We start from the raw sequence: 26,994 nt of genomic DNA, 5'->3' as shown, positions 1-26,994 counted from the left end.
TGTCTTCTGCTTCCCAGGGCCAGTTTTGTTACTTTGTCTTGTTGCCTTTTGAATGGCTTTGTTCTCTACCATTATTTCACGAGTGTGGTTGGCGGTTCAGAGGAGGTGTGTGGTAGGACTTTGCCTTGTGATTTACTTATAATAATAAAAAAACACCAATGTGTACTCGCGAGTGAGCACTCATTTCTGGGGACCTCTTTGGTTTAAGTGAGCCCTGGCAGGTGGGGGCGTGCATGGGGTATCTCTGGGCTCCCTAGGCCTCTTGCAAGTACTTGCCCAGGACAGAGTAAGAGACAGACTTGGACAGGCCCCTCTGGATGAGCAGGTCCACGCAGCGGCCATATTTCCTGGCGAAAGGCAGTGTGAGCTGCAAGGAAAGGCTGGTCTTAGCCTTGTTATCCTGGCCAGTCACCCACTTTAACTCCATGGGGGTGGGCCCCTCCCCTCCCATCAGGCATGCCCTATTGTTGGGGGCCTCTGAGCTGCGGCTCGGATATGCCCAAAGTCATCATGCAGGGATGTGGCTAAGAGAGGCCACTAGGGAAGTGAGCAGAATGACCTGAGTCAAAAATGTTTCCTGCTACTGGTTTTCTGCTTTCTAGCCATAGATGCTGATTTCATCTTTCTAAAAGTCACAGACAGGGCTTTGGCCTTTAGAACAGAGTCTTGCTAGTGGTTGAGCACATGTGTTTATGGTGAATGTACTTGTTTAATGAGATATTAGCGAAATCTTCTTATCAACTACAATGTTCACATTAGCTTAGGGACCCCCTGGTCATCCCTCTGTTCTTATTGCTTTCTTTGTAAAGAATGCTTTTACAGCAGCCTAAATATCAATGACTAAAATGGTGACATTGTGGCAAAACGGGAACTCTGTAGCCCTGGTTAGGCTCATATGCTGTGCTTACCTGAGGGTGCCAGGCTGTTAGTAATGAAGGCACAGTTGGTATCATTGGAAGAAAATGAAAAACCAGTAGCAGGAAGACTGCTTTTTGACTACTGTGGCTTGGTTAATGTCCCAAACAGGGACCTGCCTGCTGCTCGCTTGCCCGGTCTTGTGACCTCCAGGCAGTGAGGCACAGTGAGATGTCCGTTCCCTACGGGGTGCAGGTGGCCCTCACCTCCACCCAGCTGTAGAGGCGTTCCTGGGTGTGCCGGTCATCCTTGAAGCCGCTGATGGCCAGCAGGTCCACCACAAATTGCTTGGGGCTGATGTGCAGCATCTTCCAGGAGAACCCTTGGTCAGGCAGGGCTGGGAGTACCTCCCAGCCCCTCAGTGGGAGGCAGGAGTAGGGACTTTCCAGGCCTGCAGGTGCCCCTGGGGTCACATGGGGGGTACTCTACATCTGCCTTTTGCTTAGTGCTCAGTCCAGATGGTGCTGCCCTGCCCTTCTGACATCCTTGTGCCCTGACCTCCTCCCCCACCACTGCACCCTCTTTTCTGCTTGCCTGCATCCTCTGGCCTTGAACCATTTTCTGTAGGGCTAGGGGACAGGTGGGAAGGTACAAGGTACTCCCGGGTTTGGGGCCTGTCACACATACCCACAGCTGGTTGGCTAAGGAGACCAGTTTGGCTGTGATGGATTTGGGATCCTTTTGTCTGATGGAGTCCAGGATGACATCCGTCAGGAAGCGGTGACACTTCTGTGCATAAAACATCTCTTCCCAGGACAGAGAGAAACTCAGAAAACTCACATCTGTGGGGGAAGAGGAGTGGGTATGGGACTTCTGAACAAAGACAGTATGGGTGGGGCAAGGGTCCTCAAGGGACCCACTGTCCCTCACACAGCCTGGGTGGGGGCTCAGGCCTTTATGCAAGGAAGGGTGGGGCTGGCCCGGCTGTCTGCAGGCCTCACCTTGGGGCTGAGGGTAGGCTGTGGGGGGCGTGTTTCTGAGGTTCTCCATCTGCGTGGTGTAGATAATGCTGTCCTCCAAGAACATGCAGGAGCCATCACTACCCACCACTGGGGGGTGCGTCACTCTGAGGATGATCCCTGGGCTGCCCACCTCAGGGGCCTCAGGCAGAGACGCCTCGGGGACAGGGCTTTCTGTGAAAACAGTATGGGCAGGTGACTGTCCTGTTGTGACTGAACTAGAAACCTGGCCCCTTCCTGCTGATTCTCCTAACTCCCCACCAGCTGCTTCCCTTCTAGAATAGACTCCAGGCTTCGAGCACTCCCCGCCCCCTGCTTCATTTCCACCACTCCTTGACCATTTTCTGCAGTCCACACCTGACCATATAACCCCATGTTTAAAATCTGTCTATTCCCTTTAGGGTTGGAACAGGACACCCCAGCCTGGATTTGGTCCCTAGGACCTGAGCTTCCTGTCAGTAGCCTTGCCTCCCATCTGTCTGCATGGGAAGCCCTGCCTTCAGCTAGACCTATGTCCTGTGCCTCCATGGCTGCCCTGGGCTTGTCTGTTCAGCTTCTGCACATGCCACGGTGCTCCACCACCTCTTATTCCTACTCCCCGAGTCTCCCTCTTCTCTTGCTCCAGTCATTGCTATCTACTGCCTGGCCCAGAGCAGACTGTGCTTGGGGAGGGGCTCTAGTCCCTGCTTTTCACTAATTCTGTGGGCTTGGCTGAGGGATTTACCTTGTTGTATTCTGTAAGACTTGGGTCAAGGACAGAAAAGGACTTACCTCTCTCTTTTGTCCTGTGCTTGCCCCAGTCCTTCACAGTGACAGATCGTTTCACAGGGAGGTAAGGCTTAAAAGTTGGTTCCTGTCCCTTGTCTTTTACAATGGCCCCGGCCCCAGCCTGGGGGCTGGGATCCTTCTCTGAGGCTGAGCAATGGGCTTTCCAGGCAGCTGAGGTGCTGGGTTGGACAGCAGCCTCATTGGCTACAGGGAGCTGCAGGGTAGTCTCATCCAAGGGGCTGCCCCGGGGCACTGTCAATGGCTGGAAGTCCCACTGCTTGCAATTGACCATGTCCCATTCCCTCACCAGGGAGATGAGTTTTTGCATGGGTGTGACTGGAGGGTCTTTGGTTTCAGGCTTCTGTGTAAGGTTGATTGGGGTGCTCTTTTTCTTAGGGGGGCTCTCAGAGTGGCCCCCCCAGTGTCTGGGGTTGGCACACAAGCCAGAGCAGTGTGAGTAAGCACTAGGGTTGCCTGCCCTCTTGGCGTTTCGGCACAGGGACATCTGGATAGCTCGAGTGTACTGCTCAGCTTCCTCCATCTTGCCAGATCTGGCCAGGTTCCCCTTGGCCTTGTTCCATGGAGTCCTGTCATTACAGTCTTCAAAGTCCCCAGGCATGCAGGCTGTGGCCTGGGGAGGGAGGGTCAAAAGAGCAGCTCTGGGCATATCATGCATCAGAATCTTGCCCAAGACCTAATTAGCTGGGCCTAATTGTTCTGATTGCCCAGGGCAATCCATCTCTGACACTGATCACCTGAGTGGGGATGGTGCCAACCCAGGGATCTCTTAAATGTCATTGGGAGATATCATCAGTGTCCCCCAAGTGGCTAGTCAGCCTATGAACACATTTGGTTGTGTGCCTTCATTCCTCCATGGCTCTTAGCCCCAGCCCTGTGGCAGTGGTCTTTGAGGTAAGGCCAAATAAAGAAAACTGTGACTTACTTCTTTGGCATCTCTACTAAACTCTACCAGTGACCCCGGCCCTTCTGTCACCACATGCAGCCTTCTGATTGGAAAAGCTTCTTCATTTTCAGATTCTTTCTCCTGGGTCCATGATCTGTAAAAACCAAAGGGCTGGGCTAACAGATAGAACTTCCATCAGCTCATAGACCAGTTGGTCAAGTCTGCCCTTGGCCTGAGAGTTCCTGCTAGTAAGTGCAGAGGAGGGGATCTGAACAGTTTTCATCCAGGACTCTGACCAGCACTGGGCCTGCTGCATTGCCCACACCCCAATCCCGAGAATGGGTCCCACTCTCCAAGTGGAGCACAAAGCCAGGTTTGGAATCTCATATGAAGTTTTCTTACTTGTATGCCTCACATTGTGCAAGGGCTTCTGAGAGGGATGGGATATGGTATTCCTCTACCTCCTGGCAGAAAAGGGGCCACTCCCTGCAAACAACATGAAGATGTCAGATGGGGCACCTGAGCTGGGAGGGTGCACACAGAGCCAGGAAACAGCAATGGGAAAACCTCCTCCCAGAAGGCCACCAAGTCGGGCTTCCCTATCGCAAAGGGAGAGATCAGGTTTGGGGACATCTTTATTCCCTGCTTCACCTACTTAAATTCAGAAGGTAGAAACAGTTTTCCGAGTCTCAGGAAGTTGAGGACATGCCGGAACATCTGGCCGTCGCCATGGATGAGCAGGGTCTGCCCATATGTGATCCAGTACACACGCTGAGTGTTGGACAGCAGTTCTGGGTACTAGAAGGGGTTGGCACCAGGTATACTTAGTCCCAAGGGCTAGGTCTTCAGGAAGGCACAGGTTGGCTTTTCTCACTCCACTTCCCCAACCCTTCTGGGCAAAGGCTCTGGGATTCCCAACTCCTAGTCTTGTTAGCCACAGGAAGCCACCACGGGAAGCAGCACATGCAGTGAGACACACGTTGTCTCGGCTTCAGCTTTGCTGGAGGACCTTCTCAAGTCCCCAGGAACTCTATCCTACCTCCTTCTCAGCCTAGACCCCTGAGAAACAGCCTCCTCATTAACCACCCTCCAGAGGGCCTTCCTAGCATGCTGCTTGATCCATTTCTGCTTGCCAGATAAGTGTATTCCAGGCTGTGGGGCTGGAGACAGTCCTTGTTCCAAGCAGATGCTGCGGCCTCTGTGAGGGCTGGGTGACAGGCCCCACAGCGGCTTGGGCAGGGAAATTAAGGGCAAGAAGGGTGGTGGGGCTTGCTGTACCTTCAGCAGGGTCTGCAGGGTGGTGGCGTACCAGTGGCTCCCAACATAGACTTTGATGATCTGTTGTGGGGAATATACAGTGACTTCTGCTGTCCACTCATCACCTGTGGAAACCAATGACAGGGACACATCATGTGGCCAAGAAAGGAAGTGAGGTGGAGCCTTATTTTGGTCATTCAATATGCTCATTAAACAGCATGCAGAGGAGATGCCCACACCAGCCTTCCTTGCTGCTCAGCATTGTTTCATGGATAGTGAAACAGGCTTGGAATGGCAACCTGGAGGGTCAGCTTGTGATCCTGGGGGCGGAGAGGGCAAAGTCCTAGAATTTGACTCCAAGGGCACTGCTTCTCTCCACCTCCATCAGCAAAGCTGGTGGTGCTATCCAGCTACCAGCTGCCTCTGATTTCTGGATTGCAGTATCCCGAGTGTTTAGTTTTTTGGGAGGTCACACTGGAGCTAGGAGTTCCTATAGATGGGCTTATTGTTTGGTAAGTATTGTAAGGTTGGGGCTGTTGATGTGGTGTGGCAAGTTAAGCTGCTACTTGCAATGCAGACATTCAATACTCTAGTTCTGTCAAGTCCAGCTGCTCTACTTCTGGCCCAATTCCTGCTAGTGGCATCTTGAAGGCCAGAGAAGATGACCCAAGTACCTGGACTCCTGTGGCTCATGTGAAGGACCATGACATGGGAGATTCCTGTTGCCTATGTGGAGTGGCTGGAAAATGAACCGGCAGCTGGATGGGATGCCACTGTCATAACACTGGTCCCTAAGGGACCAGTTTCTCCTGAGCTTTGTTCTGAGGGCAGGGTGTATAATTAGATTATATATTCTGCACCTGGGGGCAAGCAGAGATCTCCTTGGAACCTGTGGGCTTCAGAGGCAAGGTGGCAGTCTTGTTCTGCTCAAAACAAATTGTGGTCTTAGGGAGGGTATCTCTTTAGCAAGAAGTCACACATGTCAGTCTGGCTTCCCTCCCTCTTCTGGCCTCAGTTCTAGGTCCCACTACATCATCTTTTCTCTTTAGTCCTCCAGCCCCACCCCAACACTGTAGTAAAAGCCAGAAGCTTCCTTACTTAGCACATCCAACGGTGTTGGAGTCCTTGGCTCTAGGTGAGTCTTCAGAGCCACTTTCATGGGCTCATAGGTGATGTCCCTCTTGTCCAGGAAAGCACACAGTTCATACACCTCAGAAATGGTCTCCGTCAGAGGCAGCCGACAAGTGCCCAACCAGTTCCTGCCCAGAGGAAAGGTATGTCACAAAGAGCCTCAGCATGGCACCCCACAGAGCACAGCATGTAAACTTCCTGCTCCTGGGATGCCTGGTTATAACACAGTCTCAAATCAGGCACCAGGAGGACCCATCAGTGCATTGAGTTAACCAGAAATCTGGTGATAGACACCTCACAGGTGCATGAGCCGGGAGGCCAGCCCAGCCATTCAGAACCCAGCTTGGTCTGTCTCAGAAAAGTCCTGCAGCTGGATTCCTGTCAAGGCTCCAGGCCCTGTTTCAGGGGTCAGCAGCCAGCCCAAGGCCTGGCTGTTCCTTTACTACCCTCCCAGGCATCTGCCCAAGACATCCTTCTATAATCTTGAGATTACTAACACACTGTGTGCCCCGGGAATGCAGCCAGGTCTGATCTGCTCTGCCTTCCTGCCTCCCTCCTCCCCTTCCCAAGGCACTTGTACTATGTGATTCTAGAGTGGACATCTCCAGGAGAGATGAGTAACAGGCCTAAGGGGCATGACAGTGGTCAGGGTCAGCGGGCCTTCTTCCTCAGGGACTCAGGAAAACTCATCTCACATTTAGTTTTTGTATCAATGGATTTTGTGACCCTAAGGGTTGTTGCACTTTTCTGCAGTTTACCCTTCTGTAAAACAAGATTGGAACTTACACTCCTGGGATAAATGGGGACATTCTAATCTCATCCTTCAAGGCAAGGATCAGGCACCCCCTTGCTTGGAAGTTTCCCTGCCTTCTCATGAAGCAACCTGCCCCAGGTGCCTCCAATGGAAGGAAGAAGGACCTCTGTAGTGGGGTCTGCATGGGAAGGGGGTAACTGGCATCCTGAGAGTCTGTGATCTGGCTGCCTGAGACCTAACCCAGGGCTAGCCCCAGAGAAATGGACAACATGAGAGATATGAAGTAAGCTAGTCTTTGAACCTTGGGACACTGGCACACTTTGCACAAGCCCTGTCCTTGGAAGTTCCAGGCTGGTATGGTGGGAGCAGCAATAAATGACAGGCTAGCCCTAAGGACACTCTCACCCTGTGGTTTGTGGCAAAGAGCCCAGGCTATCCCTAACAGGGGCCATGTCCAGCCTGATGGAACTGAGCCTTGCCCACAGAGGCCTTACTTGACGTGCTGGAAGAGGACCCCATTGCCTGTGATGTACAGCCTGCTTCCATCTAGCGTGCTCTCAATCCGCAGCTGCCCCAGTGCTGAGTCGGGGTACTTGACCAGCAGACCCAGGGCCATCATGTACAGCGGCTTCCCAGACTCCAGGCCAGCTGTGCGGCCTCCTTTCCCAGGGCTTGGGGGAGGACAGGAGGTCCGGGAGCAGCCACCTGTTGGGGAGAAAAGCCCATAGGATCGAGGAGAGCATTGGGGACTGGTGGGCAAGCTGCTGGGGGTCTTCATGGATCAGTTCTGGTCCTCAGAGTAACCTTATGAGAGGCATGATCCTAGCTTCTATTGGGTCATAGACACAGAAACTGCCCAAGGGACTGATGAAGTGCTTCTTCTCTAAACTAGGAGCTAGACAGGAGCAGGTCTGGGGTTTGAGTTCAGTTCTGTCTCTCTCCAAGGTCAGTGGAGCTGTTGGCCTTAGTTATGATGCTGTATAAAAGGCTAAGCTGGAACTGGGCTGTGGCATAGTCGGTAAAGCTCCTGCTTGTGATGCTAGTATTACATATGAGTGCTGGTTCAAGTCCTGGCTGCTCCAATTCTGATCCAGCTCCTGCTTATGGTCTGGGAAAGCAGCGGAGGATGGCTCAGGGGACCCTGTACTGACCATGGGAGAGCTGAAAGAAGCTTTTGGCTTCTGGCTTCAGATGGGCTCAGCTTTTACTACTGCAAACATTTTGTGAGTGAGCCAGAGGATGGAAGATCTCTGTCTCCTCCTCTCTCTAACTCTGCCTTTCAAGTAAATATATAAGCATATATTATATAAACAAAACATAAATATATATAAACAAAATATATATAAATAATATATATTTTAAAGATTATTTTATTGGAAAGGCAGATTTACAGAGAGAAGGAGAGACAGAAAGATCTTCTGTCTGCTGGTTCACTCTGCAACTGGCCACAATGGCCAGAGCTGTGCTGATCTGAAGCAAGGAACTAGGAGCTTCTCCTGGGTCCCCCATGCAGATACAGGGTCCCAAGGCTTTGGGCCATCCTCTAATGCTTTCCCAAGCCACAAGCAGAGAGCTTGAAGGGAAGTAGAGCAGCTGGGATATGAACTGGAATCTTGGCGGATGCAAGGTGAGGACCCTAGCCACTAGGCTATCGTGCCAGGCCCTCAAGTTAAAAAAAATTATCTATCAATCTATCTACCTATCTACCTATCTATCTAAAGGGCTATGCCACACTGTGTTTGTGGAGGGCTACCCAATTCCTAGAGCCCACTATACACCTTCTTCCACTTTTGCAGGTCATGGAGTAGACACTAGTATATCCATCTCACCATGATCCTGTTCTCTGAGGATAGGAGCCTTTGGGTGGGGGTTGTGGACTCACACCAACTCAAGAAAAGAAGTTTGTAGGACCTTCCAACAGGCTTCAGGCCCATGCACAATACTACTCCCCCAGAGGGGATGGGACCCTGTCTGCCTAGGTAAAGGCTAGGAAAGTGGGGCCTGGAAATGTGGAAGGGTCTTATTCTCATAGGATCAATGCCTGATGATGCCCAGGTTTAGCCTCTCATGTTCCAGGAGGCTCTGCACCCTCTCAGAATGCCAGTCAAGGCTCTGTGCAGTAGCTAGCTCCCTGTAGTGTACACAGCAGCTTTCGTGGTTGTGTAGGAATTAGAAAATGGGATGAGGAAAGACTAAAACGAAACAGGAAGGGGCGAGCTGGCAAAAGGCAGACTGGGAGCCTGAAGCTTGCCCTACCTAGGTCAGGACAAGGCAGCAACAGGCATGGCAGCTAGGGCTGCAAGGCAGAGGGTAAGGGCAATGTGGGTGGGTGGGACAGCAGAAGCAGTGGTGGTAAATCACACATTCCCTAAGCCCCTCCAGCTGTGCCCAGGGAGAGGAGGGCAAGTGAACGCTGAGAGTCTTCAGTTGTTTGCCCCTTCCACAAGCAGGGCAGCCCAGTCTTGCCCTTGGAAGCCTGCCCTTAGGCTCAGTTCCCTCCCCAGGACTGCTGGTCTGGCTTCTCCATTGGGGCTGGGCTTCTGATGCCCCAGGTTGGCCTGTGCGCCCTACGATTCTGGCTGGCTGACCCTGGCTACCACTCAGTGAACACACAATAGAAAGGGAGGGCACACAGAGTTTTGGGCTAAAATCTCCTCTTGGATTCTAAGGCAGCCAGAACACCTGCTATTCTCACCCTACTAAACCCAAAGCAGTTGTTTGCTCTTGGATGTTCCAAATCATGCTTGCGCTGGCCCAAATATCCCAAGAGGCCAGAACTCACTGGCCCACATACCCATGTTCATCCGGTACAACTTTACGGCTTCAGTGAGCTCAGGGATTTCCAGAATTTCTACTTCTGCTTCCAACACATCTATGTTGGAGAAATTGTCTGGCAGTAAAATCTTCTGTGAGCGGAGAAAATTCACTTGAAAAGCAATGGGAGACAAGGAGCGAATTATTTCTGACTTACTGGATTTCTAGGTTTTAGGTACTGTACTTAACCCTAGCTCTCCCTGTCCTGAAACAATCCTGAACACACCTGATCACATCAATTTTAAGCTTGCTGTTTTCCAGGTGAAGACTTCAGACTATTTTATTTTCTTGTGTCTGGGTCCATGGGCTGGCCTCCTATGCCAGACTCTCTAAGTGAGCATGCTGCCCTAAAATTTAGCCAGGAAATGTCTACCCAAGAGCAGACCATTCCAAAAGAGCGAGTTTCAGGGCAACTCGGAGTCTAGCTCAGTGTTTACTCATGCCACCAGGTCCTGACACCACCTCAGGTTGCTCCTGGGGCCCCATCACAACCAGGCCATCCCATTTGAGCCCACTGGGAGCTAATGCTAGAATCCACTTCTTCCTGGAAGGCTCTGTTATGCTTCCTCCCCAACTGCTCAAGGAAACCCCTAATTTCCTGAGCATCAAGCTGGGTCTGGTGGGGAGTGGGGGTAACAGCGGGGACAGGGGCTCTCTCAGCCAGCCCTGCGCCCTGGCCCCCACACCACCCCAGACAGAGCAATCACCAATGAAGCGGAACTCGCTGCACTCGCATTCGATCAGGGCCATAGTCTCAGCCAGCCACAGCAGATTGTCTTCAGTCACCAGGCTTGGATACTTGGCTACCAGGTCTAGGGGCAGGAAGCAGTAGTGCACTTCCTCTTCCGTGTCCAGCAGTGGTGTGTCCATGAGCCCCAAAGGCGCCTTGTCATGCAGGCCTAGAGAAGAATATATGGGGATGTCATTGCCTCCTGGAGATCAGGACCTCCATAGTCCGGCAGTGGAAGTTGCTGGGACACAGGTTTAGGTATTTACATTAATGCCATGAAATTTGTTTACTCCTTTGCTTCTTTCCAACTGAGCAAACCAACTCCTGTGACCCATAGGTGACATGCTTTTGATTCTCCTGGAAGCTCTAACTCCATCAATAAAAATAATGGCCCTGTTCTGGTGGCCCAGATAGGCCAACCTATGTTTCAAGGCACCTGTCAGACAGTGGCTATGTTGGGACATGTGACTTGAAAGGCATTTTCTGATTTCCAGGAGTGGGTGGAAGGCAGTCTAGCCTTGCTCAGGTGCAACCAGTACAAAATGAACGCAGAGGAAGGTGCTTAGTTCTGGCAGGCAGAGAGCCACGGACAGGACATTTAGCAGGTACAAGGCCAACAGAGATGACAGACAAGCAGAGAAGTCATCCATTACTGGCTCAGGCATCAGAGTGCCCTGTAGATGGAGGACTCATCTGTTAGTGTGAAGAGAGGGGCCACCATGTGCCTGACCCTACCTGTGAAGGCTGGGCTCTTAATCGGAAACTCTGAGGGTTTGCTGATACACTTCCATGTGCGCCAGTAGTTCAAAGACGCTCTCTCAGCCACAGGTATGTCTGCAGGCCGCACACGGAGATGGTGCTTCCCTTCCTTTAGGTTATCCAGAGTCTGTTAGAAAAGATGATGATTGCCTTGAAAATGGAAACCAAGTAACTAGCATTTATAGGATGAAAGCCTGAAAAAATAATATGTAGCTTACTTTGGTAAAAGCATCATGGAATAATTTAGTCATTACACATCTTATGTTAAAATGTAGCATTTACAGGAATGACCTGATATGCCAAATCCCTGTGACTATGTCCCTTCAGAGTGCTGAAACAATTTTTACGCTGAAATTTTATGTTGAGTAGTAGTAATTTTATCTTGCATAATCTAAACAGCAAATTTATTTCATCACTAAAACTTGGTATGTCTCATCATTTTTCTTCAACATCTTTTCAAAGATTTATTTTTTTTTAATTGGAAAGTCAGATTTACAGAGAGAAGATAGAGACAGAAAGATCTTCTGTCCATTGGTTCACTCCAAGTGGTCACAATGGCCAGAACTGAGCTGATCCAAAGCCAGAAACCAGGAGCTTCCTCCAGGTCTCACATGTCCAGAACTGAGCTGATCAGAAGCCAGTAGCAAGGAGCTTCTTCTGGGCTTCCCACACAGGTATGCAGGATCCCAAGGCTTTGGGCTGTCCTCAACTGCTTTCCCAGGCCACAAGCAGGGAGCTGGATGGGAAGTGGAGCAGCCGGGATAAAAACCGACACCCATATGGGATCTTGGATGCAATGTAAGGACTTAAGCCACTAGGCTATTGCACTGGGCCTCAATAATTTATTTTTTTAAATTTACCTGAAAGCAGACACAAAAAACAGGCAGACAGAGAAATCTCCCATCGGCAGCTTCACTCCCCAAATGCTCCCAACAGCCTAGGTTTGGCCAGCTGAGGCCAGGAGCTGGGGCCTCAATCTGGGTCTCCCAAATGGGTAACAGGGACCCAATTACCTGAACCATTACTGCTGCCCTCCAAGGTGCACATTGGCAGGAAGCTGGAATCAGAAAGGGAGCTAGGATTCAAATCTAGCATTCTGATTTGGGATGTGGGTGTCCTAAGCAGTGTCTTAACTGCTTGTACCAAATGCCCACCTCTCCCTTTAATAATTGAAACAATCCTCTTGGACCTATTACAACCATTGTGATTTACTTACTGACTGGGTTCATCCTAATTTGGGAAGTGATCTCAGCGATGAGATCAAGGATAAAATTGTCTTGTCTGCTATTGGCACAGAGTCTACATTTTCCAAAGCTCCTGAACACACATTTATCCTGATGAGCCAGTGGAGGTCAAATACTTTGTGACTTGCCCGAGAGATCTTCCAAGTGCAGGTGACCTGCAGTGGGGAGCCTGCAGTGAAGCCTACCAGCTAGTTGGAACTGAACCCAAGTACCAGCTATCCCTCAAAAGTCCTGCAGAGGGCAGTTTTTTAACATCAAGCCCGGTTCTAATTGTTGTTTTTCCTAAGACAGGGTTTTCCCAAGAAATTTGGGGAGACAGCAGGACAAGTGGCCCCTTAAAGCCATCTCATGACCAACTTTCTTCTTTAAGTGCTTCATGAGGGACAGATATGAAATGAACAAAAGAACCCGCTTCTTTTGTAACCCTTGTGGAGTTGATTTTCCTTCTTGAGCATTAAGAAGAGTCCCCTGGTGGTCACAGCTGTGAACTGCATCCCCATAATGGCTTCAGGTCTGCAAAGAGGTTGACCAAATCCCTTCTGGATCAAATCCCTTCTGCACTGTGGGAAGTGTGGGCAGTGGTGGGGCCATGAGGAATGCTTTTCTAAGCACTGAGTAATGGGGAAGATGGTGCGTGGGTAGAATAGTGAAAGAGAATCTAAAATTTCAGATATACCCCTTGTATCTTACCAAAGACATGGCTACTTGCCACCATGCTTCTTAGCTTGAAGGAAAAGAAAGATCCAGAAGCCACTAGTCTACATATACTGAGATAACAACCCATGTTGGTAATGAATTTTCTGGATCTCAAGAATCCTGAGATTTCTTTCACAGTGTTAGAAGCCCTGCTCGCCCTGCTGGGGGCTGCATGCAGCCTCGGCTTCCATAGCAAGCAGGCAGGTAGCTATCCTGAGGGGCCCCATTCCTGCAAATGCAGATGGCCGGCATGGACCCAGGACTCTGCAGCCCAGGTTGTGACCACAGTTCTCAACCAGCTGCCTTCCAGATGTTCCAGAACTTTTTCAAGTCTCAGCCTCCTCAACTGCAAAGCAGAGAAGAAGACAGTCAGATCTGGAAGATGTCCCTGGAAAGATTAAAGGAACTAACATCCTGCTTTCCTTCTTCCTAGTGCTCAGGTCCCAAGCTTCCTCTGCAGTCTCATCTCCTGTTTCTCTTTTCGCTCTTGTCCTTCAACAGCAACACATCTTGAATAGGAAAAAAAAAAAAATAGAGGCATGCATGTGGCCGGAGTGTTAAGATTCTGACCAAGGTGCCCTCATCCCCCACCAACAGAGTGCCTGGGTTCCACAGACCCAGATCTGGCTCCAGACTGCAGTTTCTCATTCACACAGACCCTAGGAGGCTATGGTGATGGCTCACTTAGCTGGGTCCCTGCCATCCACTAGAGGACCCCAACTGATTTCCTAATTCTCTGTGCTTGTCAAATTATTTTTTTTAAGATTTTATTTTTATTACAAAGTCAGATATATAGAGAGGAGGAGAGGTAGAGAGGAAGTGGAGCTGCTGAGATTAGAACTGGCAACCATATGGGATCCTGGTGCATTCAAGGTGAGGCCCTTAGCCACTAGGCCATGCCACCAGGCCCATATCAAATTATTTTTAACAAGAGAAAAAGGAAAATAAATTTACAAAGACTACAATCCCTCCCAGCAAGGCCAGTGGAGCAGGCTAGTCTTGAGGCACAGGTGTGATACCAGGCTCAGGAATCCCAATAAGGTTGTATTCTCCCATCCAAGTACTAATCAGGCCCGACCCTGCTTAGCTTCCAAGATTAGATGAGATCGGGCGTGTTCAGGGTGGTATGGCCGTAGACTAAGGTTGTATTCTGAATTCCTTGACCAAGCTTCGCCCTGATTCCTAGAAAAACAAGATCTGTACTTTATAGGAAGCTACTGGGTGTGGTTTAAAAAAAAAAAAAAACTGCAGTGAGCACTCTGCAGCCACCCACTAGATTTGCAGTCTTCACTTTCCTGATACACACAACCTTGCCAATAATTCCAGGACCTCACTTGCTTTGCTCTCTCTGCTGTATTTGTGGCACACTGGAACCACGCCTGTGGGATCTCAGGATGTTTTAATTGAATGGATGAGTAAGCAAAGAAAGAACACTTCAGAGCAGTTGGGCTTCCAGCTTCTCTGCGGCTTTGCTGACTGAAGTTGCTACCCAGAGTGCGGCTGGTCCTCCACGGACTGACTTCAAGCCTGCTTTCATCTGCCTGAACATTCTAGGAATTTCATTCCTTTTATGTCACAACAGGGAAACACAGTGGAGGGAGAACTTATTTAAGGAAATACAGACCTGAATTCAGATGGCTCATTGCCAACACAAGGATCAATGACATTGCTTTTGACCTAGATATTAGGAAAAAAAAAAGCAAAAAACCGTGTCCATCAGAAGCCGTGTGTGTGTGTGTGTGTCTGCCATCAAAGATGCTGACAGGCACACTCTGCTGGCACAGCTTTGGGGACTTAACAGAGGTTCTTCCCACAGCAGCAGCAGCAGCTGCAGTTCTCAGAGATGCTCCATGCTCTGATATTAGGAGCGTGTTGGTAAGGGAGCCTGTGGAACCTACCCCAGGCTGCTCTGTAAAGACAACAAGGACCAGCATGGCTTACAGAAAAGGATGTGCAGACTGCTGTGAGCTGCCCACAGTTCCATCTTAAAAACCTGCCCCTGCAAAGGGGTGCCAGTCCTCTTGGTCATCTCCAGTACCTCTCTCTGGGTTCTCACAGCACTTGTTTCTGGGAATGCAAATATGAATAGAGTCCAGTCCTGTGACAGAGAAAGACATAGGAATACACAGTCCTAACAGAAAAATACTGATCTGATAGAGAAATTAGTTGATAATGAAAGCTGACAAAAAATATGTCATACTAGGCACATGTAGGCCAAATCTTTTTTAAAGATTTATTTATTTTTATTGTAAAGTCAGATATACAGAGAGGAGTAGACACAGAGAGAAAGATCTTCTGTCTGTTGATTCACTCTCCAAGCAGCCACAACGACCAGAACTGTGCCAATCAGAAGCCAGGAGCCAGAACCCTCCTCCAGGTCTCCCATGAGGGTGCAGGATCCAAGGCTTTAGGCCATCTTTGACTGCTTTCCCAGGCTACAAGCAGGGAGCTGGATGGGAAGTGGAGCTGCCAGTACACAAACCGGCGCCAATATGGGATCCCAACACATGCAAGGAGAGGACCTTAGCCACTAGGCTATTGCACTGAGCCCTAGGCCAAATCTTAAAAAGAGAAAATTTTTTTAGAGATTTATTTTTATTGCAAAGTCAGATATACAAAGAGAAGGAGAGACAGAGAGGAAGATCTTCTGTCTGATGATTCACTCCCCAAGTGACCGCAACGTCAGGTTCTGCACCGATCCAAAGCCAGGAGCCAGGAACTTCCTCCAGGTCTCCCACGTGGGTGCAGGGTCCCAAAGCTTTGGGCCATCCTCAACTGCTTTCCCAGGCTATAGGCAGAGACCTGTATGGGAAGTAATGGGAAGTGGAGCTGCCGGAATTAGAACCAGAGCCCATATGAGATCCCGGTGCGTTCAAGGCGAGGACTTTAGCCATTAGGTCACTGCGCCGGACCCAAAAATAAAAGAATTATTCTGGGCCTGGCCTAGTGGCTAAATCCTCACTTTGCATGTGCTTGGATCCCATATGTGCCCTGGTTCATGTCCCGGCTGTTCCATTTCCCATCCAGGTCTCTGCTTGCAGCCTGGAAAAGCAACAGAGAATAGCCTAAAGTCTTGAGATCCTGCACCCACATGGGAGACCGGGAGGAAGTTACTGACTCTTGGTCTCCAATCAGCTCAGCTCTGGCCACTGCAGCCATTTGAAGAGTGAACCAGCAGACAGATCTTTCTCTCTGTATGTCTTTCTTTTTGTATGTCTGCCTTTTCAATAAAAAGTAAAAAGTAATTTTTTTAAAAGGAAAGCATTCTAGAAAAAGGACACAGTAAGTGAAGAGGCATGGAGAGCAGGTGGGCTGCTGAGGGGTGTGGCTGAATGGACAAGGCCATGCATACACCCAGGTGTGTGTAGGTGTTGGGCTGTGAGCCAGGACAAGCAGAAGGGCCAGCCTAGGAGATGACCACTGTCACATTAAAGTTTTATACTTGAGCTGTCCATTTACTCATACCCATAGACAAGCCACTCTGTTGGGATAAATATTTGCTATTTTTATAGACCTTATTTTCTTTCCAAGATTACAGTAGTAATCTGTCCTCACATCATGAATAATGGGAAATGTGAGAAGTCTGCCACAAGTCTATTTTCTTAGACACCATTTGTGTGATGAATGTAACATGCCCAAGCTCTCTTGAGCACAAGGAATACAAGCATATTTGGGTTCCTTAGTGGGAGCAGAATGCTGACAAGTGGAACAATTTAAGGTCCCAAACTTAGAAGTCATCAGAAAGCAATGAAAGAGCTAACACACTTAGCATGCACTATGTCCTCAGTAGAACTTCGGAAGGCAGGTAAAGGGAATCCCACAGTCTTTCAGGAACCTTGAGCCCCTCTGAGTGACCCTGAAGGGAAACTGTACACTCCGCTGCAGCAGCTGTGATTCCTAACCAGGACAATGTTTTGTGAAGGGTTGAGAGCCATTCACTCCAAGGTAAAGAAGCTTTTTGAAATTAGAAGGTAAGTGCCAGGAAGCTCTGTGATAGTAATGTGCATAGTTGCCATGACCACTTGCTATTGCCCCTGTGAACAACACACAGCACTCCCAAGCATCCAGGTGCATCAGCCTGGATGACTTTCGGTCTGTATTTCTGGCTCTGAAGGTGCTGGTGAATTCCAGACCTGAATATGCAGCATCTCCTCATCATTTGCACTTGGTTCTTCTCATTGCCTCTCAAATGTAACATATTCAAATCTTAACTACTGATTCTTTTTTTCTTCTTAACTCTCCACATTCCTTATAATCCCCTATTCCAAGTGATTAGAATAAAGGAATGGTCTACTTTCACTCACCCTACATGCAATTCGTTAGTCAACTCTGTCAGTTCCACCACCAGGACACGTCCAGAGTTTGCGTCCTTCCAAGTCTACTCTCACCCTCTTAGACCAAAGCACCATTAGCTTTCACCTGGATAGTACAGCAAACTCTTTATTTCTTTTATTTTGTTCTTTCCTTTCTTTTCTCCTTCCCTCCCTCATTCCCTTATCTTTCCTTCCTTTCTCTCTCTCTTTTTTGTTTTTTTTAAAGATTTATTTATTTTTACAAAGTCAGATATACAGAGAGGCGAAGAGACAGAAAGGAAGATCTCCCACCCAATGATTCACTCCCCAAGTGACCGCAACGGCTGGTACTGTGCCAATCCAAAGCCGGGAACCAGGAACCTCTTCTGGGTCTCCCACGCAGGTGCAGGGTCCCAAGGCTTTGGGCTGTGCTCCACTGCTGTCCCAGGCCACAAGCAGGGAGCTGGATGGGAAGTGGAGCTGCCAGGATTAGAACTGGTGCCCATATGGGATCCTGGCACGTTCAAGGCCAAGGCGAGGACTTTAGCCACTAGGCCATGATGCCGGGCCCCTTTCTCTCTTTTTAAAAGATTTATTTATTTTTATTTTTGAAATGTATATTTACAGAGAGAAGGAGAAACAGATCTACTATCTGGTGTTTCACTCTTCAAAGGATCCTAACAGCTGGAGCTGAGTCAATCTGAAGCCAGGAGCCCCTCTGGGTCTCCCACATGGACGCAGCATTCCAAGGACTTGAGCCATCCTCCTTTGCCTTCTCATTCCAGAAGCAGGCAGCTGGATGGGAAGTGGAGCAGCTGAGACATGAACTGGTGCCCATATGGGATGCCAGTGCCTGCAAGTGGAGGATTGGCTTGTTGAGCCACAATGTTAGCTCATCCCTCCTCTCTTTCCTTCCTTTTTTTCCTTTATTATCTTTTTTTCTTTCTTTATTATCTTTCCCTGTATTGTCTTTCTTCCTTTATTCCTTCTCTCCTTCTTTTCAAAATTTACTCATTTATTATTTGAAAGAGAGAGAGGGAGGGAGAGACAGAGATCGTCCATTTGTTGGTCTACCGGTCTGCTGCCCAAATGGCTACAATGACCAGGACTTCTCCATGCTGAAGCCAGGAACCCATAACTCCCTCTAGGTCTCCCAAAAGGGTAGTGGCAGCCCAAGCACTTGGGCTATCTTCTGATGCTTTCTCAGGCATACTAGCAGAGAGCTGGACCAGAAGTCGGGTAGTTGGGACTTGAATCAGCACTTAGGGGATGCTGGTGTTGCAGGCAGTGGCTTAAGCCATTATGTCACAAGATGGCCCTATACAGGAAACTCCTAACTGGTTTCCCTATTTCCTCCTATTCCCTGCTAGGGTCTGTGCCAAAGATCAGCAACTTCTTTTGTAAAGCACCAGACTGCAGTACTTTAGGCTTTGCTAGCCACATGGTCCCTGTCAGCTCATCCACTCAGCTCTGTGTTGCAGCCTGAGATATTTTAAAAATATCTACTTATTTTTATTGGAAAGATAGATACACAGAGAGAAGAGACAGGAAGATCTTCTGTTAATCACTCCCCAAGTGGCCACAGTAGCCGGAGCTGAGTCGATCTGAAGCCAGGGGCCTGGAGCTTCCTCTGGGTCTCCCATGAGGGTACAAGACCATTTCCCAGGCCACAAGCAGGGAGCTGGATGGGAAGCAGGGTTGCCGGGATATGAACTGGTGCCTATATGGAATCCTGGTACATGCAAGGCGAGGACTTTAGGTGCAAGGCAAGGACTTTAGCTGCTAGGCTACCGTGCCAGGCCCCATAGTACCCTTAATTTTTAAAAGATTTATGTACTTAAAAAGCAGAGCAACAGGGGCTGGCATTGTTGTGCAACAGGTTAAACTGTTGCCTGAAGCAATGGTATCCCATATGGCACCAATTCAAGTTACATTTGTTCCTCTTCCTATCCAACTCCTTACTAATGTGCCTGAGAAAACAGCAGCAAAAGGCTTAAGTACCTGGGCCCCTGCACTGCATGAGACTCTAATGAAACTTCTTGTTAATTTCTCAAGTGGGCATAACAGCCACATCTGTTTCAGGATGAAGGCAGGAGGTTGGGACTCCATCCAGGTCTCTTACATGGTTAGACCGGGCCTAAGCTGATCCATCTTCTGCTGCCTTCTCAGGCACATTAGCAGGGAGTTAGATCAGAAGTGATGCAGCAGGACTCGAACCAGCCCTCCAGTGTGGAATGCCAGGTGTCATAAACAAGCAGCTTAATCCATTGCAAAACAATACTGGTGAAGCCATTGTGGTGGGATAGCATGCTAATCCTCTCCCAAAAAGTGGTGGCATCTCACATAGGTGCCAGTTCATGTCTCAGATGCTCCACTTTTAATCCATCTCCCTGCTTATTGCCTGGGAAGGCAGCACAGAATAGCCAAAGTCCTTGGACCCCTATGCCATGTGAGAAACTTGGAGGAAACTTCTAGATCTTGGCTTCAGATTAGCTCAGCTCTGGCCTTGCGGCCATTTCAGGAGTGAACCAATGGATGAAAGATCTCTCTTTCTCCTCCTCTCTCTCTCCCTTCTGTAAATCTTTCAAATAAAAATACATAAATAAATCTTTTTTAAAAAGCCATGCTGACCCCCCCACTTTTTTCCTCCACTTTCTTTTAAATTCCTGTGAATAACACTATTATAAATATTTATCTATAAAATTTTGTGCGGACATAAGTTTTCATTTCTCTTGGGTATTTACTTAGGAGTGAACCTTCTGGGTTATATGGTAACTCAATATTTAACTTTTTAAGCAACTACTGAGAAATTGCACTGTTTTCCAAGTAGGCTGTACAATTTTACATCCCCAGTGGCAGTATATCAGGGTTCTAGTTTCCCCACATCCTTAATATCATTTATGACCTGCTTTATTACAGTCTCTGACTTAGAAAGATTCAACTTAAAATTTGACTTTACATTGGTGTAAAAGTAATCACATTCAGTAGAAACTGAACTTTGGATTTTAAACCATATCCTAATCTGTTGCAATGCTGGGTGGTGGAGGGAGCCATGGCTACCAGTAAACAACTCATACGCTGTTCTGTGTGAGCCTGTGCTGCTAAGTTCTGCTGCTATATCCCATAAGCTTTTGCTTAACCCAAGGCCCAATGAGCTTTTTAAAACTTACATATCACCCTTTTACTTCTGCCTTTAAACAGCCCCAAACTACCTGTAACGTGTAGAATAAATCCTGTGTCCTCACTGTGGCCTACAGAATTTTGCAAGATCTGGCTTTCTCTAATTTCACCTTCTACCCTTGGCATCATGCTCCCTCATACTGCACCTTGCAAAGCCTCCATATTGGCCGCTAGCCAGCCAGTGTAATCTCAGTGCATTTGTTTCTTATTCCTAATTCCTGGAAGTTCCTTCCCCAGACATCTGCATGACTTGCCCCTTTCTAATTCAACTTTCTGCTCAAATGTTGCCTGGCCAGTGAGGCCATCTCTGACCAGTCTTTCTAAACAAGTAATTTCCCTGATCTCAATCACTTGCTATCTCTTTACCCTTACACTGCTTATTATATACTACCCATCCATATATTTAAAACCCACACACATTAGATGTAAATGGCTCATTCTTTCAACCAAATACCAATATTACAAGGACAATGAGGCAATGATATCCTAGAAAAATAGAGTAATAAGTGTTTTTTTTTTAAAGACTGATAGAATAAAAAAGAACAATCTGAAATTCTAAGTGTGGACACAGAACCTCCCTTCTCTTTCATTATGACCAGGGAGTACTACTTACTATTCTTCACAGCACGTACTGCTCCTGACATTGTACAGTTCCATGGCTCAGCCCTACATCTTCAGAGCTTGGCATGTCCGATGCTCAATATGCAAAAAGTATTACAACTAAAATCAAGATCATAATAGGCATAAAGCATATGCTTTGGAGGTCAAAGCAGCAGAGTATGGATGGAAGTGGGATAGGTGGAGTAGAGGGCAGAGAAATAAGGAGTAGAGATTTGGGAAATGGGAGGAGTTAAGAGCAGCACCAGAGTAGGAAACCAAGAGCCTGCCCTCTGCAAATTTCCTAACTCATTCTACTTGCTGGCTCATTTCACATGGCTTTCCAACAAAGCCTGCAGATAATCTGGGTAAGATGCAACTTGTTGAGTTCATATTAACTTTACTTATTGGGACATAGGTCCCATTTTTATTGTTTAGGTTAAAATCTGGACTCTGATGAGAAACACTAACAATGTGTTGGTTTTAAAGATTTATTTTATTTGAAACTCAGACTTGCAGAAGTCCAAACACTTGGGCCATCTTTTGCTGCTTTCCCAAGCACATTATCAGGGAGCCAGATCAGAAATAGAGTAGTTAGATCTCGACCCTGCACCCATATGGGATGCCTGCTCTGCAGACTGCAGCTTAACATGCTGTATCACAGTACTGGTCCCAAGCACCAACAAGTTAGAAGTTTAGAGTTTATATAAGAGCTGTCCAGTTAGCACTGTGGCACAGCACTGGTTCAAGTCATGGCTGCTTCACTTTCAATCCAGCTCCCTGCAAATGTACCTGGGAAAGCAGCAGAAGACGGACCAACTCTTTTGTTTCCTGTACCCACATAGGAGACTAGAAGAAACTCCTAGCTCCTTGCTTCTGCCTGGTCCAGCCCAGTTCCTTTGGCCATTGTGGCCATTTGGGGTGAACCAGTAAGCTGAAGATCTGTCTCTTTTTAACACTGCCTTTCAAATAAAAAATAGATATGAGCTGTCCAAGAGCCACAGAGTACATGTAGCTATTGTTGAAACATGATAGTCTGAATTTGAAATGTGCTGTAACAAAACACACACATCAGACTTTGAAGACTTTGTATGAAATGAAAATAAATATATATTTGAAATTTAAATATTGATTATACATCAAAATAATCCTTTGGGGCAGGCATTGTGGTAAAGGCAGGCTAAGTTGCCATTTGCGTCACCCATATTCATTCCTTGTTGGGGGTGCCAGTTGAGTCACAGCTATTCTACTTTGAAACTAGCTTCCTGCTAAGACATTCTCCCACATGGAAGACTTAGATGGTGTTTCCGGCTCCTAGCTTTGGCTAGACCTAATGTTGGCTCTTCTGGGCTTTTTGGGGAATGAATCAAAGGATGGATGATCTCTTTCTCCACCCACCCCTCATGACTCTTTCAAGCAGATGAACAAAACACTTTAAATATACAGGATTACATAAAATATATTATTAAAATTAATTTCACCGGGCCTGATGTGGTAGCCTAGTGGTTAAAGACCTCATCTTGCACACACTGGGATCCCATATGTGCATCGGTTCTAATCCTGATGGCTCTGATTCCCATCTGCTTGTGTCCTGGGAAAGCAGTTGAGGACAGTCCAAAAGCCTTGGGACCCTGCACCGGCATGGGAGACCCAGAAGAGGTTCTGGGTTCCTGGCTTCATATCAGCAGAGCCTGGCCATTGTGGCCACTTTGGGAGTGAATCAATGGATGGAAGATCTTCCTTTCTCTCCTCATCCTCTCTTTATATCTTCCTTTCCAATAAATCTTTTAAAAAATTAATTTCAATTTTTAGAAAACTGAGCAACAGGAAGAGAGAAAAGGCAGAAAGAAAGCTCTGAACCCCACGTGTACACAAGAACTGGGGCTGGATCAGGTCAAAACCAGGAGCTGGGAACACATGGTCTCTCCTATGGGTGGCAGGGATCCAGCTACTTGAGCCATCACATGCCGCCTCCCAGGATCTGTATTAGCAGGAAGCCCAGGACTCCAACCCCAGCACTCTAATAATAGGATGTGGGTGTGTCTTAACTGTTAGGACAAAGGCCTACCTTACTTTCTATTTTTCCTTTTTATTTAAGACATGCCCACTGGTGCTAGTGCTGTGGCACAGAGGGTGAAGCTGCTTCCTGTGGTACCAACATCCCAAATGCTACCTGACTTGATCCAGCTCCTGGCTAATGCACCTGAAAGAGCAGTGGAGGATACCCCAAGTGTTTGGGTCCCTGCACCCATGTAGGTGACACAGAAGAAGCTTTTGGCTTCAGAACAGCCCAGTTCTGGCCACTGTGGCTATCTGGGGAGTGAACCAGCAAGTGGAAGATGTTGCTGTTTGTTTCTGTCTCTTCCTCTCTGTTTAACTCTAGTAAATCAATCTTAGGGAAATTTTTTAAATTATGCACGTGACTCATACAGTTTGTATTATAATTTGATTAGATAATCCCATTTTCTCCTTGGGGCCCATAAGAACAATACCTGAAATTCAGAGTTTTCCCAAGAAATACTGGCTAAAGGCAGTAACCTAGTCTGAGGAGGGTCTTCAAGCTAAGAATCGGCAAACTCCTGTTTCTTTTCATAAAGTGTTCATTTAGTCTAAAACCTGGCTATCTGGAGAGGCAGCGGAAGAGGAATGCAGAGGAAATGTGTGAGGCTGCTGATGAGCTAGCCTGAGGAGGCTGTGGGTTCCCAGCTGTATTTACACTCAGCTTCAGTGAGTAAACACCACTTCAGTGGGGCCAGCCCAAATGTTTATTTCTTTGAAAATACCATTTGCAGAGCAAGAGCACTTGTTTCACAGTCTGTTGCAGGGAGACAGATCTACACGATTCTTCCAATTCTGCTGCTCACCCATTTGATGACTTCAGAACCATTCCCACTTGCGGGCCACTGTGTTGTTGCCTCCATTGAGAGAAATATTTTGTTTCAATATGGGACATGAAGACAGCAAATGGGTTAAAGGACTTAATAAGCGGTTTGCATAATAAGGCTTGTATTAACACAGTTCTTCTAAAAACTGCTTTGATCGCTTCCATTTTCTGTAATGAGCAAGCTACTCCCTCCCTTTCCTCATGAAATGGTGCCTTGGCATACAGCCATCAGCAGTCCTGATGGGCCAGACCATTCAAGTGGATTTGAAGCTACTTGTAAGCAATTGTAGCAATTCTCCATTCCCAGGGCAGTGGAAAAAAATTTTGAACTTAAGTGGTTAGCTTGGAGGGGGCAGGGGGGCAAAAGAAGAGAAAAGAACAATGTCACAAATTACAATAAAGTAAGGTAGGGGTTTTTGATTTCCAAATATGGAACACACTTTAGGAGGAAGCACTGAACTATTCAATAAGGAGCATCCATAAAAGCAAGGTTTGTGAGATGCTTTCCTTCCTCCAGGCCCCTGCCACACCTTCATTCTCCTCTAAGAGATGCTGGGGAAGGGGGCTGGTGGTGCACTGAGAGCCACTGACAGATTCTAGAATTTGGAAATGCTTTTGCTTTGCTGTAAATAAATGCTGTGGGCCTCATCAGTGCAATGAGAAAGTAATACTCCTCATGAATATTTTAGATTTTAAATCTCAGCATAGTGTGCATGGTAAATCATACTTCGAAAGTGTTCTTTTAAAATCCAACAACAAAACAAGCAGCAGCTTAGACTACCGGAGCTTTAAGCACTATGGGCGCCTTCTCAAGGGCTGGGCCCGTACTGGGTCCATGGTGATGCAGACAGATAAAGCAGGGTCAGGATGAAATCCTGTGCAGTTCCAAGGTATTAGTTGGTACACTTGCCTATATAGAGGGTCCCCTCCCATATGATACCCAAGACACACACATTTCATGTAAACCCTGTGTGGTGGAGAAGGGCATCTTACCTGCAGTAAAGGCATCAGCTGTAAGCCCAGCGCTTGCTCGTAGAGCAAGTTGAGTTCTGCGCAACTGGAGAAGGAGAGCTTGGAGGTGTAGAGGTAATAGTGCACGTGCCGGAAGGTGGAGCCATCGCGGTCGATGAACAGCCTCTGGCTCTCAGAAGCCGTCAAGGCAGCGGCTTCCTTCCACAGCAGGGAGTCTGGGAACTGAGCAAGTTTGCTTCTGGGCACTGAGAAATGCCAACCCCCAACGTTGAAGTGAAACAAGTCCTCAGCCGAGTCCTGAGGCCCACCAGGCTCCTCCTAGGGGGAGACAGAAAGAGCTAGGCAAGAAAAGGAAATAGAAGAGCAGCCAGATTGAGAAGGAAGAACTAAAACTACCTCTGTGTGCCATGCACATAATTGTGTGGATAGAAAATTCTCAGGAAGGGTCTAGTGCAATAGCCTAGTGGCCAAATCATCATCTTGCACGCCCAGGACCCAATCTGGGTGCTGGTTCGAGTTCCCACTGCTCCACTTCCCCTTCCAGCTCCTTGCTTGTGGCCTCAGAAAGCAGAAGAGGATGGCCCAAAGCCTTGGGACCCTGCACACACGTGGGAGACCTGGAAGAAGCTCCTGGCTCCTGGTTTCAGTTTGGTCAGCTCTGGTCAACCATTGTGACCACTTGGGGAGTAAATCAGCACACAGAAGATCTTCTGCTCTGTCTTTCCCTTTCTCTGACTTCACAATAAAAATACACTTTTTAAATAGTAAAAATAATAAGAACTGCATCTAAGACTTTGCCAAGGAAGGTAAATAAATTGCATGCAATTAAGAAGTGAACTCCATGTCTTCTACGGTAAGGCTGGTCTACAGATTCACAAGAGCAAGAGGCCAGCACTGTGGCACAGTGGGTTAACCTGCTGTTTGCAACACCGATATCCATATGGTGTGTGCCAGCTTGTGTCCTAGCTGCTCTACTTTCAATCTAGTCTCCTACGTAACGCACCTAGGAGGGGCAGCAGCACACGGCTCAAGTGCTTGAGCCCCTGCCCCTCATGGGGGAGACTCAGGTGGAAATCCTGGCTCCTGGCTATAGCCTGGTCTATTCTGGGTTGTTGGGGCCATTTGAATGAACCAGTGGAATTTCTCTTCCTGTCTCATATATTCAAAAATTAATACATGAAAAAAAGGAAGAGGAAGAAGGGAAGGAGCAGCAAGTACATTTGCCACTTTGAGGCCAAGAGTATTAGAGGGCACTTGAAGAGGATTCAGTGTTGTCATGATTCACTGTAACTATGCTGGAACTCTCCATTTTTGCCTTCTGTTGCTCAAGTCCTTGACAGCGACACCCATTTCTGATCTCGGGCCCTCTTTCTGCCAAGGATAGAGTACCACAACACAAAGATGATGGAGTCAGGGCTCAGTGAGTTAGCCTCCTTCCACACAAGGGCTCTCAAGACGCGTCTTCCGGAGTGGGAGAAGGGGCAAGGGCGTGGCTGCTCTTTCCAGAATTTTCTTCTCAGAGAGCACTCAGCGGAAAGACGGTCAGGACAGCGCCATCCCAGCCTGGCGTAGTCCTCAGTCAGTCCCCTCCTCACGGATCCTTCTACCCCTAGAGCTCCTTCCTAACAAGCCCTTTCCACACCTAGGCTCCCAAGGCGGCACCTCACCGCCTCAGAGCCCGACGTCCCAGCCTTGGCACACCCGGAGCACCCCGACCCTCCCATCCTCAACTTCTCACAGCCTTACCCGACTCCGCATCCCCCCAGCACGCAGACAGGAAGATCATTACCACATGTGCCCAGACCCTGGAGTGCCCCCAACTCAGGCCTAAATCTCCTCATCCGGTAATTCTTCCCTCAGACTCGGTTGCCCAAATCCCTCAAAGCTGGGGTTACCCGGCCCCCCAACCATGTAGCCCTCTTCCTGACCCACTACGCGCCCCCCTCTTCGCCCTCTGGGCTGTTTCGGTGTTGCTGGCACTCCCGTCAGGGTGGCCTCCGTACCATATCGGGGGTCTTGCGGCCGGCGGGTAGACGCGCGACCCGACCACTAACGGCCCGCGGGAGCGCGGCGGCGCGCGCGGGGCGGGGCCTGGCCCGGGGGCGGGGCCTGGCCCGAGGGGCGGGGCTTGGAGCGTC

The 26,994-nt window shown here is 48.4% G+C and overlaps 1 protein-coding gene across 1 annotated transcript; it reads right to left on the bottom strand.

Annotated features, from left to right (window-relative positions):
• Window positions 1-106: 106 nt before the first annotated feature.
• On the bottom strand, window positions 107-26,614 carry LOC121157795 (BTB/POZ domain-containing protein KCTD19). The gene is made up of 16 exons (XM_040982173.1): window positions 26,603-26,614; window positions 24,878-25,174; window positions 10,968-11,118; window positions 10,210-10,401; window positions 9,483-9,614; window positions 7,183-7,393; window positions 5,902-6,062; window positions 4,825-4,928; window positions 4,202-4,344; window positions 3,949-4,032; window positions 3,586-3,700; window positions 2,646-3,273; window positions 1,857-2,048; window positions 1,543-1,697; window positions 1,122-1,223; window positions 107-367 (listed from the first exon to the last, which is right to left on the bottom strand). The coding sequence occupies exons 1-16, from the start codon at window positions 26,612-26,614 to the stop codon at window positions 254-256; spliced, it is 2,793 nt and encodes a 930-aa protein (XP_040838107.1). The 3' UTR covers window positions 107-253.
• Window positions 26,615-26,994: the final 380 nt, after the last annotated feature.

Source organism: Ochotona curzoniae, unplaced genomic scaffold (genome assembly GCF_017591425.1).
Source record: "Ochotona curzoniae isolate NIBS_2020 unplaced genomic scaffold, NIBS_Ocur_1.0 contig_3622, whole genome shotgun sequence".
Taxonomy (NCBI): domain Eukaryota; kingdom Metazoa; phylum Chordata; class Mammalia; order Lagomorpha; family Ochotonidae; genus Ochotona; species Ochotona curzoniae.
Note: the sequence above shows the minus strand (reverse complement) of the source record. Positions and strands in the feature narration are given on the sequence as shown.

Coding starts and splice junctions, on each gene's coding strand:
- LOC121157795 (XM_040982173.1), bottom strand. Junction 6,063..7,182: donor GTCCTCTTCCAGCACGTCAA/GTAAGGCCTCTG, acceptor TCCTCTGGGCAG/GAACTGGTTGGGCACTTGTC. Junction 4,345..4,824: donor CCCTGCAGACCCTGCTGAAG/GTACAGCAAGCC, acceptor AACCCCTTCTAG/TACCCAGAACTGCTGTCCAA.